Source organism: Rhinopithecus roxellana, chromosome 7 (assembly GCF_007565055.1).
Source record: "Rhinopithecus roxellana isolate Shanxi Qingling chromosome 7, ASM756505v1, whole genome shotgun sequence".
NCBI classification, from domain to species: Eukaryota; Metazoa; Chordata; class Mammalia; order Primates; family Cercopithecidae; genus Rhinopithecus; species Rhinopithecus roxellana.
Genome location: NC_044555.1, coordinates 112,698,171 through 112,717,966, shown reverse-complemented (window position 1 = coordinate 112,717,966; position 19,796 = coordinate 112,698,171). Strand labels below are relative to the sequence as shown.

At 35.6% G+C, this 19,796-nt stretch overlaps 1 protein-coding gene across 7 annotated transcripts in view; it reads left to right on the top strand.

Annotated features, from left to right (window-relative positions):
* The window catches only part of MCF2 (MCF.2 cell line derived transforming sequence), a 122,605-nt gene that overhangs the window by 89,045 nt on the left and 13,764 nt on the right, over positions 1 to 19,796 (top strand). For 5 of the 7 annotated variants that reach the window (XM_010388746.2, XM_010388743.1, XM_010388749.2 and 2 more), the window contains 9 exons: positions 521 to 712; positions 2,087 to 2,278; positions 3,521 to 3,692; positions 8,226 to 8,263; positions 10,815 to 10,903; positions 12,885 to 12,951; positions 13,681 to 13,796; positions 13,917 to 13,986; positions 16,188 to 16,280. In XM_010388746.2, coding sequence (XP_010387048.1) covers positions 521 to 712; positions 2,087 to 2,278; positions 3,521 to 3,692; positions 8,226 to 8,263; positions 10,815 to 10,903; positions 12,885 to 12,951; positions 13,681 to 13,796; positions 13,917 to 13,986; positions 16,188 to 16,280 — 1,029 coding nt within the window. Of the gene's footprint in view, positions 1 to 520; positions 713 to 2,086; positions 2,279 to 3,520; positions 3,693 to 5,293; positions 5,342 to 8,225; positions 8,264 to 10,814; positions 10,904 to 12,884; positions 12,952 to 13,680; positions 13,797 to 13,916; positions 13,987 to 16,187; positions 16,281 to 19,796 lie in introns of all 7 variants that reach the window. The other 2 variants (XM_010388742.2, XM_010388745.2) reach the window with 1 other exon arrangement.

The window sequence follows — 19,796 nt, the reverse complement described above, 5'->3', positions numbered from 1 at the left end:
CATTTCTTGAACTCCTACTATGTTTGAGTCTCTCCACTGTGGGGAGTGAGTAGTTGACAGAGTGGAGGCAACGTCACTAAAGGTCATTTTTCTGACATAGAAACCCTGTGACTTCAGGTATGTGAAGTAGTCCAGGTACATAGCAACGCTGATGAGATTTCTAAGGCTGAGATGATATGAAATACATTTGACTGGTGTGTATACCTCATTTATTATAGGTGGTTCTATTCTAAATACACACATATTAGAAGAAAAAAATCTCATCCGCGTTCTGGGTATGATGTGAAATTTTCAGTTTCTATAACCAGAAATGCATGAGCTTCTAATGACATCACTGCTACAGCTAATTATTATAACTGTAAGATAACTGTAAGGTTTTGTGTTTTTTTTTTTTTTTTTTTTTTTTTTTTTTTTTTTTTTTTGCAGCCTGAAGGAGTAGACATCAAATTGTATTTGTGGCAATGTATCCTTCTTGCTCAGAGATCATGTATTCATTATTTTGTTTCTTTGTTACAATCAGGAGCTGTTATCAAAGGCCCAGTTTGTGATATTACATGGACACAAGCTTGCAGCAAATCACCATTATGCACTTGATTTAATCTGCCAGAGGTGCAATGAGCTACGTTACCTTTCTGATATTTTGGTTAATGAGATAAAAGCAAAACGGATACAACTCAGCAGGACCTTCAAAATGCATAAACTCCTACAGCAGGTAGTGTAATGGGAAATGATCCATTTCTGAAAAGGAACACACTTTTTTTTTTTTTTCAGGTCCTGCTAGCCTGAAACACCTTGCCCTTCTGCCACATGGAATACCTTTTATCTTCTCAGAGGTTATATGGTCAGGGACTGGTATAGCTTTGGAATTAAATTTGTAAGAAATCTGAAGGACTGAGTTTGATCATGATTTTTTCATCCATCTACCAATGAACTATTCATGGAAGATCCAATATAGTTCAAATTTTGCCCTTTGTTCTAAATATTGAGATTGTGCAGTAATGGCTTCCTTTGTGTTTTGGGTACATGTCTGAAGTCTCTACTGGTGATGCTTTGTACTTGGAACATTTTTAAAAGCCTGAGGGGCATTTTGCTGAAGCCTGAAGCTCCTTTCACATTTCATAGTACAGAAATAAAATATTAAACAGTGACTGGAAAATATTCCTCCATGGCTTGTGGGTTTGACCCTTTTCACAATTAGGCAATGAATTGACAGGTCACCATATGGATCTGGTGTTGGCAGTGGAATATAAAATAGGGTTCCACTTCCAGACATTATATCTGAACATAAACATTTTAATCTTTACATCTCATTCTTTGGGAAGGAAACTTTATTCTTGTCCTTAGCTGTCATTAAGCATTTGTATTATTACACTTTATATTTTCCTAAGAATTTCATATTTCAGTTATTGATTTTGGGAAAATAACATGCAACTAAAGTGTTAGTATTGAGAAAATGGTCAGACTTCTGCTGCAGAATAAATTAGTTGTTGTGAAATAAATGCAGTGTTTCCCAGCCTTGGCTTTGTATCAGCAATATCTGTGGAGCTCTGTAAAAGTATAAATGCCCAACTTATGGCCCAGAGCTACTGAATCAGAATTTCTGGGGGCAGAACCCAGATATCTTTTTTTTTTTTTTTTTTTTTTTTTTTTTTTTTTTTTTTTTTTTTTTTTTTGAGGCGGAGTCTCGCTCTGTCGCCCGGACTGGAGTGCAGTGGCCAGATCTCAGCTCACTGCAAGCTCCGCCTCCCGAGTTTACGCCATTCTCCTGCCTCAGCCTCCCGAGTAGCTGGGACTACAGGCGCCCGCCACTTCGCCCGGCTAGTTTTTGTATTTTTAGTAGAGACGGGGTTTCACCGTGTTAGCCAGGATGGTCTCGATCTCCTGACCTCGTGATCCGCCCGTCTCGGCCTCCCAAAGTGCTGGGATTACAGGCTTGAGCCACCGCGCCCGGCTATCTTTATTTTTTTAACAGCTCTGAAAGCAATTCTGACTCACAGAAGCCAGAGGCTGAGAACCGCTCACTTAATGGACAAATATGTTTTATCTTTATTAATTCACGTTTTTTTCTTCTTGATTTTCTTACCAGGCTCGTCAATGCTGTGATGAAGGGGAATGTCTTCTAGCTAATCAGGAAATAGATAAGTTTCAGTCTAAAGAAGATGCTCAGAAAGCCCTCCAAGACATTGAAAATTTTCTTGAAATGGCTCTACCCTTTATAAATTATGAACCTGAAACACTGCAGTATGAATTTGATGTAATATTATCTCCTGAGCTTAAGGTAGAGGCTTTTTAAATTTTCAAATAAACATTTAAAGAAAGTTATAATTGCAGTACTGTGGGTAGGAGGAGTTTTACTACCTCACAGCTAACTTTATGTCAAATTGCACTTACATTGTCTTCTTAGGGGTGATAGTAGTGCCACTGTCAAGCATCAAATAATTCAAAGGCATATGTTTGCTATATAATGAGGAATAATAATTTCCTTTTTGAGCTCCAAATCCATTATTTTAAAACTCTTTTTATGTGCTAGGTGTTCTCACACATATTTCGTTGTGCATCACTGGAGAAAGCCCTAAAACTCTTCTATAATAGAATGTTGGGTCCATGTCAAGAATGTCAAGAGTACTTTACCCCAAACATCTTTCCTTTGTGCTGCAGTGACCATCAGCAGATGCTCTGTGGATGATGTGGCTTTGCTACTCAGTTTGAGAATGAAAGCATAAAGATAGGATTTGGGTCTTCTTGGAGAAGGAGGAGCAGGCAGAAGTTGTTGTTAACAGGGTGGAGAGCTATAGGTTAGTTCAGTACTGCCCCCTTGGAAATCACATGAAGGATTATCCACATTGTAGGCAAGAACATTTGTGATGCTATTTGCTGCTAAAATGTGTAGTTGACTCCAAGGCTGGAGCAGTATCTAGACCCATGCTTAGCGGAATATCCTAGGGGATGCCCCAAGAAATCGGAAATGTAGTCATGGCAATAGCCAAGTGATTCTCTGGAAGCAACCAAGCTTAACTCTAGCTTCCTCAAAGCATCTAGAAGAGGTACAAATGTGCATTATCCATTGGTGGCTCTGAGGAGCCTGTTGCAACATAGAGGACTATAACGAGAGTGTCCTACAGGGTAAAATGTAACAAAATAATATACCAATGTTATTCATTTGATTGTTTTTATAACTTGGTGGCTTTCTTATGCTAAACAGGAAAGAGCAATATGCCTTTTTTCCCAGCCATTATCTGATTCAGCCAATGAACCAATGAAGGGCAAATCACTCTATGCAGTGACCAATTTCATGACTGCTTCTTGGTAATTTTTTCCTTCAGGTTGTTTTGGTTGAGATTTTGATTTTATATCCATGTGAACATAAAACATTAATCTGTTTTGCTATTTTTCTAAATTTCTTGTTGTTATCTTTTAAACTCTAAATTATTTTTTGACCATCTGAGTCTGAGAAATGTAATGGGGTTTGTATTGACCTCATTTCAGAAAATATTTCCTGTAATTCTTATGCAACCTGCAGGTTCAAATGAAGACTATACAACTCAAGCTTGAAAACATTCGAAGCATATTTGAGAACCAGCAGGCTGGTTTCAGGAACCTGGTACATAAGCATGTGAGGCCAATCCAATTTGTGGTACCCACACCTGAAAATTTGATCACATCTAGAACACCATTTTTTTCATCTAAACAAGGTAAAATGTCTTACTTTCTCTGTCTCTTTTTCTCTTGCTATTGTTTATATTGTTACTCTTGATGTAAATACTGAGTTTATTCTTCAATGCGGATAGATGAAAATTTCACCTTAGCATCTTTGGTCATATTTATATTGTGCAAGGCAAGAGTCATATTGAGGTTATTGTATGTAGTAAAACATAGTAGTAGTATAGTACAGTACAAGGAATTGTGAACATCTCAATACTGAGTACTCCTGCCTTGAAAATCTGTATGAAAATTTTACCAGCATCAAACTTGCATTTTTTTTCAGCAGGTGAAGGAAAGTATATGAAGCTAGTACACACATGTGTGCATGCACACACACACACACACACACACTTACTGCTACTCTAGATAAGCAATGCTTTGGTTCTTTTTTATTTGTATACATTTAGGGGTACAAGTACATACAGTTTTGTTACATGGATATATTGCATAGTGGTGAAATATGACTTGGTTCTTATAAGCTACCAGTAAGTGAATGGCTTAGATAATAAGATGGATTGCCTTTTCTAAATAAATGCTGTTAAATAGAATAATTTTGTTGGTAATTTACTGTTACAGAGTTCATTTTCTAGTTTTAATTCCTAGCTTTATCCATGTAAGATCTATTTTCTTTCTAAGTTCTATGGGAATAATAATTATCCTTATAATGTGTTGAACTACTCTGGATATGGATGGCTCAGGGATTCCCTTGAGGTGCCTTCGGGGCTTCTTAGAGGAGAGTAATTTGGTCTTTAGGGCCCTAAGTAAGCGGAATGGGCAAAGATGGGAGTAAATTCGGTCTATCTGATCTAAATAGAATCAGAAGCTTCATTAGTGTAGGAGAACTGCTTTGGAATTCAGAGAAGGCTTGAGCCAAGGATAATGAGCATAAAAATAATAGCTTATATCTAGCATGGGTCAGATTTTCAAAAGATGATGAAAGTAGGTAACTAGGCTAAGATTATGAAAGTTCCATGTTTAATACTTATGAAATATAGAAATATATTTACAAATAAAACTATAAGCAATGTCTTAAATACAATATCAAAGATATATCAAAGATACAGGGAATATTAAAACTACTGGAAAAAGAGTAAAGATAACAAAATAAAAAACAATAAGGGGATAAAACCCAATAGCTATGAGACTAAAAATGAAATAGGTTGATATTCATGAGGAGAAGGCAGACCTCGGTTAGATTTCTGGCTCCATGTACTGGCCGTGTGTCCTTGAACAGTTCACTTAGCCTCTTTAGCCTCAGTTTCCTTACCTCGACAATAAGGACGATAATACCTACTGACTCCAACAGGTTATTGTAAAGATAGGGTGAAAAAAATTGAGGACTATAAAAAATATTTGATAAACTGGACTAGTCCTTTCCTCTGGTTAAAGTTGCTTGCTTAATTGTCCTCTAAAATCTCAACTTCTCGTAGAGGTTCTTAAAGAGGTACACCTTGGGTTGAGGAACGGAGTTTTGAGGAGACTGTTCCAGATCCATGCAAGTTATTAGTCACTCATTAGCACATTTTGTTTTGTATTGTTTCTTTTTTTTCCTGATATTCTTATTTAATGGCGTTACAATTTCCTTCTGCAGTGGGAGTTGGATACTCTTTCTTTCAAGCATGTAAACTTTTTTCAAAAGGTACCCATCTTTATTATATTACTTTTGCCAATACATTTTTCTGAGTTTGTGTACTTGTGAAAAACCAGTTTGGCATCTTAAAACAGCAGCAGTTCATTCTTGCATTCTACCTGCAAGTAACTTTTTCCTGTTTTTCTTAATAACCATCCATTATTCTCTTCGTATCGTGCTTACCTTGGAAAATGACTATATGAAATGTAGATTATGCTTCTAAACTCAATGTCTTTCATAAAGTGACCCCCATGAAAGAATAAAGAAAAGCAATTGGCAATGCTAAAATGAATCGGGCCTTCTTTTGTTTAAGATACTTCATGATCCAACTTTTTGTTAGGAGTAGCTTGGATTTGCTTCAGTTCGAGACTGCCTAATGTATTTATGAGATTGAATGCAGCTTAATAAATAAGTGACATGGATGGATAAATGATTTTATCTATTATGCATCATGCTTTGTAAACTAAATCAAAACATTATTTATGCTACAAACCTTGTTCATTTTACCTAATTGCTCTGTGAGTAATAGGGATTGTAACAATCCATTCCAAACAATTTCTTAAGACTTTTAATCGCTAAGCCAAATATATAAAATTTGGTCAACTCAAAACATAGGTATTAATTTCTCATAAAAATGAGTCAAACTGTTTTTTTGTTCTTTGCTTTTATTTTATTTTATTTTATTTTTGCATCAAATATAATTCTGCACCTAGCACAGGGCCTGGCACTTAGCAAGATGTAATAAATATTTGTAGAATTAACATTGAATATAGAGTGTAGTTATTGAGAATGGGAGACATTGACAGCAAGGAATAAAATGTAAAATGTGGCTTGAGCTCCTAAATCTGTATCTTTAGCCTAGATCTTTCTTCTAAGCTTTGGACCTCTGTTTATAATTTGCCTTTTTGAATTTCCCGTAGGCAACTCAGACTCAACATACCTCAGATTAACTCATCTCTCCTGCAATCTTTCTACTCTTCATCTTGGTGAATGGCATTGTGATTTCCCCAGTTGCCCAAGCCTGGGACTTTGGTTCCTCCTCACTTATACCTTACCTCTAATGGTCAAAAATTCTATATCCTGTGGATTTGTGCCTACTAAGTATCTCTCTCGAATCAATTCACTTTTTTTTTAAATCCCCACTGCTATCCTTACTGCCACTTTCCCAATCCAAGCTAACATCATCCTGGCCTTGGCAACTGTGACAGTCTTTCTGTCTCTTCCACTTACCCTGCCCACTTTTTCTTCCCTTTCCTAGGTGTCTTACTTTGTGGACATTACACACACTGTTCTCTCTCTGGAACACTATTTCCTTTCCTCTCCCTTTCTCACATGTTAGCTTCTACTCCTCCATCAGATTTCCTATTTCTAAGTCACTTCCTTCAGGTAAGCTTTTCCTCCCCACATCTTCTCCTTCCCTGCACCCCTGTTTGCTTAGGTGTTCATGCTGTGTGATAACAAGTACTCCTAAATTTCTTCTTGGCTTTAGTGGAATTGTCTGTTTTCTGTCTCTCTTGCTAAACTAAGCTCTGTAAGGGCAGAAACTGTATGCAATTCATCTTTGTATCCCCAAACACAGCCAGACACAGAGCTTAGCATATGGTGTAGGTGCTCAATCATTTTATATATATTTACATTGTTAAAAAACGAATACATCTACCTTGCTTTGAAGAATAAGATGCGTTTCTTCTAAGTTGTGTATATATTTATTTTGTATCTCTTAATGTAGTTGCAAAGAATTAATTGGCAAAACTAATAATTGCCTCTTAAGTTACCTTTAGAAATAAGTTTGAATCTCTGTAGAACAGGTTTCTTTAAAGTGGAGCATATTAGTATTCATTGATAAATTAATTTTGTATAATTCCCACTAAGTTTAATACATATTTATATAAATGATTATATAAACTTGAAGTTTAGATAGAAAATCTATTTTAGTAAGTGAAAGTGAAGTATGGTGTCTAGAGAACATAGCAGGCCTTCGTTTTCCTGAGTGTGCTTGTCACTGGCTTCTGCTGAGGAGGGAAGGACAAAAGGTTTGTTCCTTTCATGGAGAGAGGAGTCTCATGCAGCCTGTGTGAGTAATAGCCTTTTCAGCAGCCCTGAGAATTAGGATCTAAACAATCTAGTCTTTGGTTGGACCATGCCTTTGGCTTTGTAGGAACATCTGGATTCCTTGCTTAATAATACAGTGGCTCACCCTTTTTAAACTAAACATTAAAAAAAATAAAGATGAAAGCTTTGAATTTTGATGACATGTTTAACATTTTATCATGCTTTGGAAATGTTTATATGGTGGTTAGAAACATTCTGAGAGTAGATTATATGAATTTGAATACCACCTCTGCTTCTTGGACAAGATATTAACCTTAGTTCCTTATCTAGAAGATAGGGATAGAAGTTGTTACCTACCTCTTAGGATGATTTTGAGTATTTAAAAAGAAGATACATGCATAGGTCTTAGAACAGTGCTCAATATGTAGAAAGTGCCAAATAAGTGTAGGTGCTCTAATTAGTAGATTAAACTTAGATTTTTTTCAAAATTCTTTTTGATTGAGTTAATCAATAAGCTACAATTTCATTAAATGTTTTTGTGTCAGAATGAATATTAAATCTGCAAGTAACTGTGAGCACTAACACCTACCTCAATGCTTGGCAAGTAAGTGAATGTTTGATGAATGAGAGAATGGGTGAATACATAGCAAAACCATGCTCAGTAAGAAGATGAAATTATGTAAGTCCAACCAAACATTATCTTCTATAGTGTGATTTTAAAATATTACTATAAGCATATTGGAATATTAACTCAAATTATTTAATAAATATATACGTATTTTTATTAAAAGTGCTGACTTTAATGCTCGTTTGAAATTCTTCTTTCACACTTCTCTACCAGGGAAGAAGACTTGGAGACAAAATCAGAGCAACTTAAAAGTAAATATCGTTAATTAATTCAAAATTGACTTTATTGCTTTAGTTGCATAGTTGGTATGGGCCTTAAACCATATTTTTTATTCATTAGACAAATATTGTGTCTTTGAAAGACTATTTAAAAGAAAAAAGGCTGCTGCTGCATTGTGTTTCATTGCATTACTGGCATATCCCCAGACATGCCAGTTTCTCAGTATGAGCTGTTTCTCAAGTCCTGGCTCAAGGTTAGAATCATTTCTATAGAACATCTTGTATATGTTCCAGCTTCTTTTTACCACCACCCACCATCACCTCAATAATCGTCAATAAGTGTTGCACCTTTTTGCAGAAGAAACATTCTTTCATGAGCAATTCCAGTCCTACAAGTATGAAACACACAGGACAGATTCTAATGGACCATGCAGAGGCTAACTCTTAGCTCAGAAAAGATATCCATTCTTTGTTGTTGTTGTTTTTAAATTTTTTTAGAGACGGGATCTCACTATGTTGCCAAGGCTGGAGTGCAATGGCTATTCACAGGGGTGGCCATAGCTCACTGCTGCCTCTAATTCCTGGGCTCATGCCACCCTTCCACTTCAGACTCCTGAGTAGCTGGGACTACAGGTGTGCGTCACTGCACCCAATATACTTATTTACTGTTAGATACAAGATTCTGTTCTTCTCAGCTATCCATGATAGTCTGATGTTTGTAAAGAAGTAGACTCATCATAGCTACAACATCCCACATTTTCTTTTCTCTCTCTCTCTTTTTCTTTCTTTCTTTCTTTCTTTTTTTTGTTTTTTTGTTTTTTTTTTTTGAGACATAATCTCACTCTGTTGCCTAGGCTGGACTACAGTGGTGCAATCATAGCTCACTGCAGCCTCAAACTCCTGGGCTCAAGCAATCCTACCACCCCAAGCTCATGAGTATCTTAGACTACAGGCATGGGCCATTATGCCTGGCTAATATTTTTGACACTTTTTTTGATAGACAGGGTCTTGCTATGTTGCCAAGGCTGATCTTAAACTCCTGGCCTCAGGTGATCCTCCCGCCTTGGTCTCCCAAAGTGTTGGGATTACAGGCATGAGCCACTGCTCCCGGTCCCCAAGACCCCACATTTTCTTCGTGTGTTTTTTGTGGTAAATAAAGATGAGAACATATTTTTAAGGGGCAGTATAGCATAGTGGTACAAATTGTAAAACTAGACTGCCTGGCTTATAATCCCAGTTCCATCACTTATTGGCCTTATAAACTTGGGTAAGTTCTCTGGAACTCAGTTTCCATATATAAAATGGGCATAAGACTAGAACACTCTCATCATGGAGTTAAAGATAAAATAATCTAATATTTGTGAAGCACTTTGAACATGCGTGGCATATGATAATGCTCTAAGTTTTAATATAATTAATAGCAGCCTAGTGAATGGTCTATACTGATAAACCAGGCCTGGTTATTATTTTGTACAGCCACAAATTCTGGTTTCAAGAAAGAAACAGTGTGAAAGCCAAATTCTGTAGTATTACATGTTATAAAATCTCTCTGAGCCTCAGTTTTCCCATATTTAAAATGAGGAAAAGAATGCCATCACTTGCTAAATGCTGTTTGCATTAAATATAATATGTGTTAAGCACCCAGGACTGTGCATGCCTAATATATAGAAAGTTGTAATACATGTTTGTTTCTTTCATTTGTAATAAGTAGGTCACATTTTGGGAAAATATGTAGCTGATAGATACTGTACTTAATTTTGGGTTCTAGTTGTCACAAAGCAATGTTACATTTACTTGGAGGTCAGGCTTTTGGCAAGCTCAGCTGTCCAATACAGCTGAGATTGGATACCAGGAATACACTTCAAATGCTTCTTAAGAACAAATAATCATCACAAATCTTTTGCAGTTGACTCAGTAGGCCAGTCCAAGTCCTTTAGAGTCTGAAAAATAAGGCAATCACTTAGAATTATGGAGGCAACATGTGGCAGGGAGTAAAGACAGAGATGTACAGGTTACAGTTATTTCAAGAAACAATGGAGTTCTGCAGGTATCCCTGCAGCACATCATTAGATTTTATCATGTTCAAGCTTATGATGATGCCATCGAATCATTAGGAAAAGGATCTTCTAGCTTGCCCCAGATCTTAGAAAAAAAATAAAGAAAAAGCATCAGTTATGTTGTATGTCTTTGATTAAAGAATTCAAGGATGCATGTAATATTTTCTAGAAAGGTTTCCATCAAAAATAACTATGGTTAAAAAGATATTTGGTTCTTCAATGAATACACTTTAGTTATCTAGAAAATTAACTTTTTATGAATCAACCTTATTTTCCAAGAATGCCAAATAAATAGAGAGTTAATACATAAAATAAGTTCTAATTAGTGTCTTAAATCTGTTTTCTTAGGCAACTCAAATCACTTTTTACTAATATGTATCAAAGTTATTTTGAAAAATATCATAGTTTTATTTTTCAATTTATCCTCAGAGTTAGGACCTAGAATAAACTTAATTTGAGCTGGATAGCCTTGAAGAAGAATTATACCTACAGAGATGCTAATTTAACTTTTATTTGCTGTATTTCAGATTGAAGTGGTGCATGATTGTCAGGAGAAGAGAAGTTCTGGTCCATCCTCCAATTTGGACAATGGCAATAGCTTGGATGTCTTAAAGAAGTATCCTTTATTTATTAATATAAACTCACATACACATCTAACTGTGGGAGTCTGGTTCAGTGTTCAAGGCCAATGTAATTAGAAATTTGAGTTCACAGAATGGGGTTTTACTGGGTGTGATGAAAAGAGCACTAGTTTAGGTGTCAGAAGTCCAGGTTTTAGGCCTGGCCAACCTATGGCCTGTTTATGTGATTTGAAGAAAATTAACTAAACTTTTTCAGAATGTTGCTATCCTCTTTTTTTTTTTTTTTTGCCCAGACTGAAATAAAATGGAGGTTTTTGTTTATCATTCTTAAAAAAGTTTTATTATTATTTTTCATTGACGCATAATCATTGTACATATTTATGGAATACAGTGTGAAATTTTGATACATGTGTACAATGTATAATGATCAAATCATGGTAATTACCTTATCTATTAATTTTTCAGCTTTATTGATATATAATGGACAAAATTACATATATTTAAAGTGTACAATGTGATGCTTTGATATGTGTATATATTGTGAAATGATTACCACATCAAGTTAGTTAACACATCTATCACTTCACATAGTTACCATTTTTTTTGTGTGGTGAGAACAGTTAAGATCTATTCTCTTAGCAAATTTCGGTATACAAAATGAATAGAATGGTACATCAAAAATTACAAAGGATTATACAGATTTATACAATGTTATTTAATAGATGTTAATAATTGTTGTGTTCACTGTTATAATGGCATAATAATATTCTAGACATAAGAATATTCATCTTTTAAATGTTTTATTACAGAGTTGTAATTAGCAAGCATTTTGCAGCAAGTTGTAGGTACACATATCTGTGTGTGAGATACATACATACACACACACACACACACATACACACATATACTATAAGGCTCTCAAATGTCAAATGTTTTAATATCCAAAAAGAAAAAGAAAAAAAAGTCAAAAGTATAAGTTAAATCAAATGGGTTACTTATACTGGGGACAAGGGAAGTGAGTTTTAAATATGATGTCAATTGGAAATCACATTGAAAAGAAAATATATTTTATTTTCCAGAGATAATAAACAAATTTATTACAGAAATGGGTGGGGCGTGGTTATTCATGCCTGCAGTTCCAGCATGTTGGGAGGCCCAGGTGGGCAGATCACTTGAGGTCAGGAGTTCGAGACCCGCCTGACAAACATGGTGAAACCCTGTCTATACCAAAAAATACAAAAATTAGCCAGGTGTGGTGACAAGCGCCTGTAATCCCAGCTACTAGGGAGGCTGAGGAAGGAGAAACTCTTGAACCCGGGAGGTGGTGGTTGCAGTGAGCTGAGATTACCCCACTGCATTCAAGCCTGGGTGACAGAGTGAGATTCCATCTCAAAAAAAAAAAAAAAAAAAAAAAGAAAGAAAGAAAGGAAAAAAAATATATATATAATGGAAATATAACTATGACCTACACTTGGGGAGACATGGTAAAAAAATCTACTGCCTCCCTTAGAAAATTTCAGAACATTACTGGGAAAAGGGAAAAATAGTGCCTAAAATGCTAATACTTATATTTTAGGGAAAAAAAGGGTATTAAAATTCATAAACTGTGCTACCCCAAAACAATAAAAACCTCAGACATTTAAGAATAGTTATTGTGAGTTTTTAGTAAATTTATTCCTAATCTCAGTGAGTTAGAAATAAAGTTCTTTAAAGCTTATAGTAACCCTTGAGCATATATATATATATATATATATATATGAAAAAAGTGGGATATATATATTTTATATATATATAAATGAATATAAATATAATGAATAAAAACCACCCATAAGACTACATATATAGTTTTTATTCTAGAAACCATAAAAGTAGTTTCATATTTTGATGCTAAAACAAAAACCATTGATAGTTCCTATGCATTAGCTATTTTTACCTTCTCATGATGATAATACTTGAAACATTGCAATATAGATCTCAGTAATAAAATAACTGATAAATATGGTCTTTTCATTTTAGCCACGTCCTAAATGAACTGATACAGACTGAGAGAGTTTATGTTCGAGAACTGTATACTGTTTTGTTGGTAAGCTATTCAAATTGTATTTGCCCTATGTTTTCCCGAATGATCCCTTGCTACATTCATTAGAAAGTGTTTAGGGACAATCTTCTACTTCCATCTCCTTCCCTGGTTGTCATATGGCAGCAGTGGGCATTTTTTTTATTGTTTGATGCAGCATGTTGGTTAAACGTGCACATTCAGGCTCTCCCTCAGTAATGGAAATGATTGATTTAGAATTTGTTACAGAAGAGAAAATGTTCTCTTAGGGATATAGCCGATTGTTACAGTTATTCCCAGGGTGCTATTTAGAGATTGTGATGTAAAAAACTGAGAATGGGATAAAATATTCATTTGACAAAAATGTCATGGTATTAATTTGGTCTGAAAAAACCTAAACACATATTGCCAATTTAAGGAGAAGCTGATGACCTGTAATCTATGTTTTTATCTTGGTTTCTATCTTGTTTCCTACACTACAAGCTACTCTGAAGGCCAAAGAGCTATTACTTTATTCTGCCTATTGACTGGAAAACCTTGACTTCCTTTCCTTGTCCTGCCTTCTCAAAAAAAAAAAAAAAAAAAAAATCATGGATAACTTTGGGTAGGAGATTTGATTTGAATTAAAATTGAATTAAAATTCAAACAACTTCACCCTCAAATCCCCTAATATTCTGCTGTACCTACACCATTAGTAGCCCAACCAAATGTGCATGTAAATATTTAAAAATGCATGAATGTATTTATTTTGGGTAGGGTTATAGAGCGGAGATGGATAATCCAGAGATGTTTGATCTTATGCCACCTCTCCTGAGAAATAAAAAGGAAGTTCTCTTTGGAAACATGGCAGAAATATACGAATTCCATAATGAGTATGTAATTGCTGAATTGAATATTCATTTTTTATGAAACTATTTAAAGTGCTCTCTTGACCAGTTTATTATATTTCACATAAAATCATGTAATTTTTTTTTTCTCTGAAATGTTCACAGCATTTTCTTGAGCAGCCTGGAAAATTGCGCTCATGCTCCAGAAAGCGTGGGACCTTGTTTCCTGGAAAGGGTTAGTTAAATTATTTTTTAAAATATATAAATATGCACCACCAAAATAGCAATCTTATAAGTGCAATAGCACTTATAAGAACAGATTTGGCGACAAGATAGGTACTTTATGGCTTTATGGTTTTGGGGAAGATACATTACTCCAGCAAGTATTTAATACCAAACCAAGTTTTGCTGCAGAAATGGAAGCACTGGGATATCTAGAGCATAAAAATGCCCATTCCATTCTGTGGTATCAAATGCTTCAGCGGCTCAGCTCTTGAGCACTGACTCCCGGGTAATCCTAGTAATCCAGGGACAATCCTGGCTATGAAGATGTAAGAGTTGGGATCATCATAACAAAACTATCTGGGGCTTGGTTAATTTTTTTGCCTAAAAAAACCTTATTATTTATAATATTTGTCTTATTAAAATATATGTAAAGTTTTAGAATTGGATCTAGTCTGACTTCCAGCCACCAAGGCATCTATCACAGGAACTTCATAGAAACAGAGAGCTGTCAGTTCTTTTCATTCAACAAAAGCATTTAGGGAGGCCCATTCCTCTGTGTCCCGAGTATGGTTAATACAATTGACTTCCCAAGTTAGTGATCATACTCTCCTCCATTAGAGTTTTCTGTTAGAATATTTTTGTGTATGCTTCTCTGCTTATGTAGTTTCTCTTCTTCCTGAAAGATTAGTTTTGTCTTGATTGAAGAGTTTATTCAATAGAGGTGATTGTTGAAAGCTTCAAAATAGATATCTTATCCCACAAAGTGTTTATGAAATGAGAAGAGAATAAGGGTAAGAAAGAACTGTATGTCAACCTTGCTCAACATGTTCTAACTTTATTTTTTATTTTTTAATTTTTAATTTTTTTTTTTTTTTTTGAGGTGGAGTCTTGCTTTGTCACCCAGGCTGGAGTGCAGTGGTGCAATCTCGGCTCACTGCAACCTCCGCCTCCTGGGTTCATGCCATTCTCCTGCCTCAGCCTCCCAAGTAGCTGGGACTACAGGTGTCCACCACCATGCCCAGCTAATTTTTTGTATTTTTAGTAGAGACGGGGTTTCACCGTGTTAGCCAGGATGGTCTCAATCTCCTGACCTCGTGATCCGCCTGCCTCAGCCTCCCAAAGTGCTGGCATTACAGGCGTGAGCCACCGCGCCCGACTAAGATGTTTTAACTTTAAACACATTTAAATTATGACCAAATTCTTTCTCAACTTCCTCAAGCAATAGCAGTTTATCCTTCCTTTAGACTCTATAGTATGTAATGTTTATCCTACTCATTGGAGATTTTATATTTACTGTGCTTGTGCACCTTTACATGTATACATGAATTTTCTCTGAAACTTAATGGAAAGCCCTTAGATCCAGAGTCTATATCCTATATATTGTTGTATCTCTCATTAGGTTAGCAGTGTTCTTAGCAACCAGTTGTGATTTAATAAATGTTTATTGGTGAATTGTTTATTCAACAACCATTTACTGGTCACCTACTATGCACCAAGCATTGTGCCAGATAATGTGGATACCAAGCACAAATCTATTTAGGCATAAAAACAGGGAAATTATTAATTGTGTAGAAGATGACTTGCATTAGATTCAAAATATACAAATGGTCCTGGGAAAATCCAGAAGAGGGGCATCTTACATAGAATGGGGGTATAAACAATGGTTTTATAGAAGAGATAACTCATGAGATAAATGTTAAATAATGAGTAGGAGGTAGCCCATTCACAAGGGTCAGAGAAAGAGGATTCCAGGGAGAGAGAATTGCTTAAGTGCCTAAATGGATTATGCTACAATGATAATGTCCCAATGATGAACCTAGGACTGTCGGCTCTAACTTGGAAGTCAGGTACAAGTTCATTCACTAAGGAATCAAGATACTAATAACAGAATATGTTTCTTGGCACCCTGTTAGTTCATCATTATGCAAAAAGGTAGGTTTCTATAGTTCAGACAGAGAAGGCTCCATCTAAGCCTCAAGCTTGGCAAGTGGAAGTTCTGATATTACTTAGATAATTATGTGTCCTTCCACCAGATGCAATGGGCATGCTGTTCTTGGAATATAAAGAAGGCTTTTGACCAGCTGCTAGTACAGTAGGCCCTTTAGGCCACATTTCCTAGGATGCTTGGTTACCCCTCTTGTTTAGCCTTTCTTGATGGCAAAAGTCATATTCACAAATCAGTAATACATTTGAATTTGTTTTTTATCACAGAAGGATGATTTTCAGATGTATGCAAAATATTGTCAGAATAAGCCCAGATCAGAAACAATTTGGAGGAAGTATTCAGAATGTGCATTTTTCCAGGTATAGTAATTATTCAAGTATTGGATATACTCTTTCTGGAAGATATTAGGATATTTCTTAATCATAAATTCATTTTCTACTTTAAGTACGTTACATATGCATATACATATATAGGTTAAAGAGCAAATCCACCCTCCCCCCCAACACACACAAACACATTTGTAACTTCCCAGAGGCAAACACTTTCAGCACTTTTAGCTACATTCTTTGGTATTTACCTCCATAGCTCCAAATGGCATGCTTATCTTTCTCCTTTATCCTATGGAAGATGAAGATTTAGCTCTCTTTCACAGCCTCCCACCCAACTACCACATATACAAATACACTTCTTTTCTTTCAAAATCTCCACTATAGTCATATCGTAATTTTGGTTAGATATACGGTGTTAAATTAAGACTATGTAATTTCTTTGCTCAGATGAATCATGTGGTATAATAGGGTTGCTTTTCCTTCCCTTCTGTTTGTCTTGCAATGGTCTTTTTACTCAGTTTTCTAGATACTTATCATTATTCTACCCCAGCCTCTCCCAGATGTGGGAGTTACAAAAATCTCTTCTTATTACATTGAAACACATTCTATTTTCTCTGAATTTCATATTCTTAAAGAAATATCTCCTGGGGTTTTCTGTCTTGCTTGTCTAGACTCAGTAGGCCTGTTGCACAGCTGTCATCTGGGCATCTTGGTGAACATAATTTTTGGAATTCTCCTCACCTGTCGTCTGCTGCATAGGCTCTCCTCCTTCCTAGGTGCCATGTCTTTATCTTTCTTGTCTACCTCCCTTGTTTGGTGGAACACATCCTCCAGTAGTTTTCCTGAGAAAGTGTACACGGTACATAAAAGTTTTTGAGAGTGTATGTGTCTGCAAATATCTTTATTCTACCCTAAGACTTTGTTGCTAGTTTGGCTGTGTATAGAATTCTAGGTAAGAAATAATTATACTCAGAATTTTGAAGGTGTTGCTTAATTGTCTTCTAGCTTCCAGTGTTGCTATTCAGAAATCTGATGCCATTTTAATTTTTGCTCCTTTGCAGGTGACTTAGTTTCTGTCCTCTGAAAGCTTATGACAACTTATTTTATTTTCAGTGTTCAAATGTTGGCACTGTTTTTTTTATCCATTATGCTAGTCTTGGGGTGATAAATTTGAATTTGGAACCTCTTGTCCAAATTTACTTGGAGTTTTTCTTTGATTTCCTCCACCCAATTTTCTCCATTTTCTCTTTTTGGAATTTCTGTTGCACAGATATTGGATATCCTGGACTGGTCCTCTAATTATCTTATCTTTTCTATTTTCTATTCTTTGTCTTCTTACTCTAGTTTCTGGTCCTTCTATTGAGGTTTCCATTTCTGCCATTGTGTTTTTAATTTTGAAGAGCCCTCATCCTTTTTCTGTTTTTTCAATGTTTCCTTTAATAGAATTCTGTTTTCATTTTATGAATTCAGTATCTTCATTCATTTATACAAAGATGATAATTGATTTTTCTTCTAAAAATTGTTTTCTTCTCCCTGCACAGCTTCTGTTGTCTTCATGTTGCTTTTTTTCTTTCTATTTCTCTTCGTTTGGTTTCTATTACCCATCTTTGATGCTCTCCTCAAATGTCTGATGATACTTGTCTATCCACTTACATTAGGAGTAAAGACTAAAAATCTCATTGGAAGTTTCCAGGGCGTGTGTGGGTTTATTGACCATGATCCTCATTGTTGAGTTATTTGTCTCAAGCTATTTGCTTGAAGGGATTCCCCCATACCTGTATCTTTGGAGCATTTCTATTAGGCTGGTCAGATTCCTTGAACTGCTACCTTGTGTATAATGATCTGGATGCTTGTGTTGTGGTAGCCAAGTTGGGAGAAAAGGCTGAGGGTCACTTGTTTGAGATATAACATGGAGAGTGCTTGAATATTTTTCAATATGGTACTCTGCCCTAAATTGAACCTTGTATCCTTTAGTCCACAGGCCCTGTGTTTTACTCTTTCTAGATAAACATCCATTTTTCTGCCAAAGGAAGGGAAGAGAAGGCACCCAGCTGTGCAAAGTGGTATGGTTATCTGAGAGCCTTATTGCTTTGATTTAGATTTTTCATGCCATTTATTTTCTTTTTGTAACAGCTGTATTGAGATATAATTAAAATGCCATCAGTTTACCCTTTTAAAGTATACAAGTCAGTGGTTTTACTGTATTCACAAGGTTGACAACCATCACCATAAGCAATTTAATAATGTTTTTATCACTAGAAAGAAACCAGTACCTTTTAGCAGTTACCTTCCCTTTTTTCCCCAATCTTATCAGCCGTAGGCAACCACTAATCTACTTGCTGTCTTCAATAGATTTACCTATTCTGGACATTTCATATAAATGGAATCATACAATATGTGGTCTTTTGTGTTTGACTTCTTTCTTTCATTTAGCATAATATTTTAGTGGTTCATCCATGTTGTAGCATGTATTAGTTTTTTATTCCTATTTGTGGTTGAATAATATTCCATTATATGGATGTATAGCATTTTATTTATCCATTCATTGATTGATGCACATTTGGCTTGTTTCTACCTTTTGATTATTGTGAACAATGCTGCTAAGAATGCTTTTGTACAAGTTTTTTTGTAGACATGTGTTTTCATTCCTCTTGGCTATATACCTGGGAGTAAAAGTGCTGGGTCATATAGTAACTCTACATTTAACTTTTTTGAGAAACTGCTGGACTCTTTTCTAAAGTTACTGCACCATTTTACATTTCTGACAGCAGTGTATGAGGGTATTAATTGCTCCATATCCTCACCAACATTTGTTATTATCTAATTACTTCTTTAAAAGACTTTCAACAAGCATCCTTTCTTGAACCTCAACTTTACCTCCCACTTTCAGAGGTACTTGGTGTCTATAATCCATGAGACTTTGTGGAGGGCAGGGAGGAGATGTTTATAACATAAATTGAGTTGTTCCTTGGCTTTTTCCTCCACCAGCTTGAAATCCACTTTTCTCCAGTGTGCTCAGTTGTTGACCACTTCTAAGTTTGGTTTCCAGTTTCCAAATTTTACTGAAGTTTTCCCCTTTCTCATCTTCTTCATAACTGTGTGATTTTGCCTAGTAAGATAACTTTTCCATCATTTTAGTTGTGTGTCATGAGTAAGGAGATTTAAGTGCATGCATCAAGTTGGTGCAAAAGTTACTGCGTTTTTTGCCACTGAAAGTAATGGCAAAAGCTGCAATCACTTTTGCACCAACCTAATAGCAGTCCTCCATCTTTAACTCTTGTTTGAATTAGATTGTGTATTGGATTTTACCCATATTCAGAGGAGAGCCATGGTTCTTATTCAGGCATATTGTTTCCCCAATCCCTTTATGTTCTGTACTTTCTCTATGCACATTTCATCCTAAATACCTGCATCTTGCCCAAACTATGGACCCCTACAATGTTCCCAAAACACAATGTCGTGACCTTTATATTTATAGTGGCAATGGGCCAATTACTGGTTGAAGTATAGCACCAGTTGAGGAGGCTTTATTTTTCTTGTGATGTT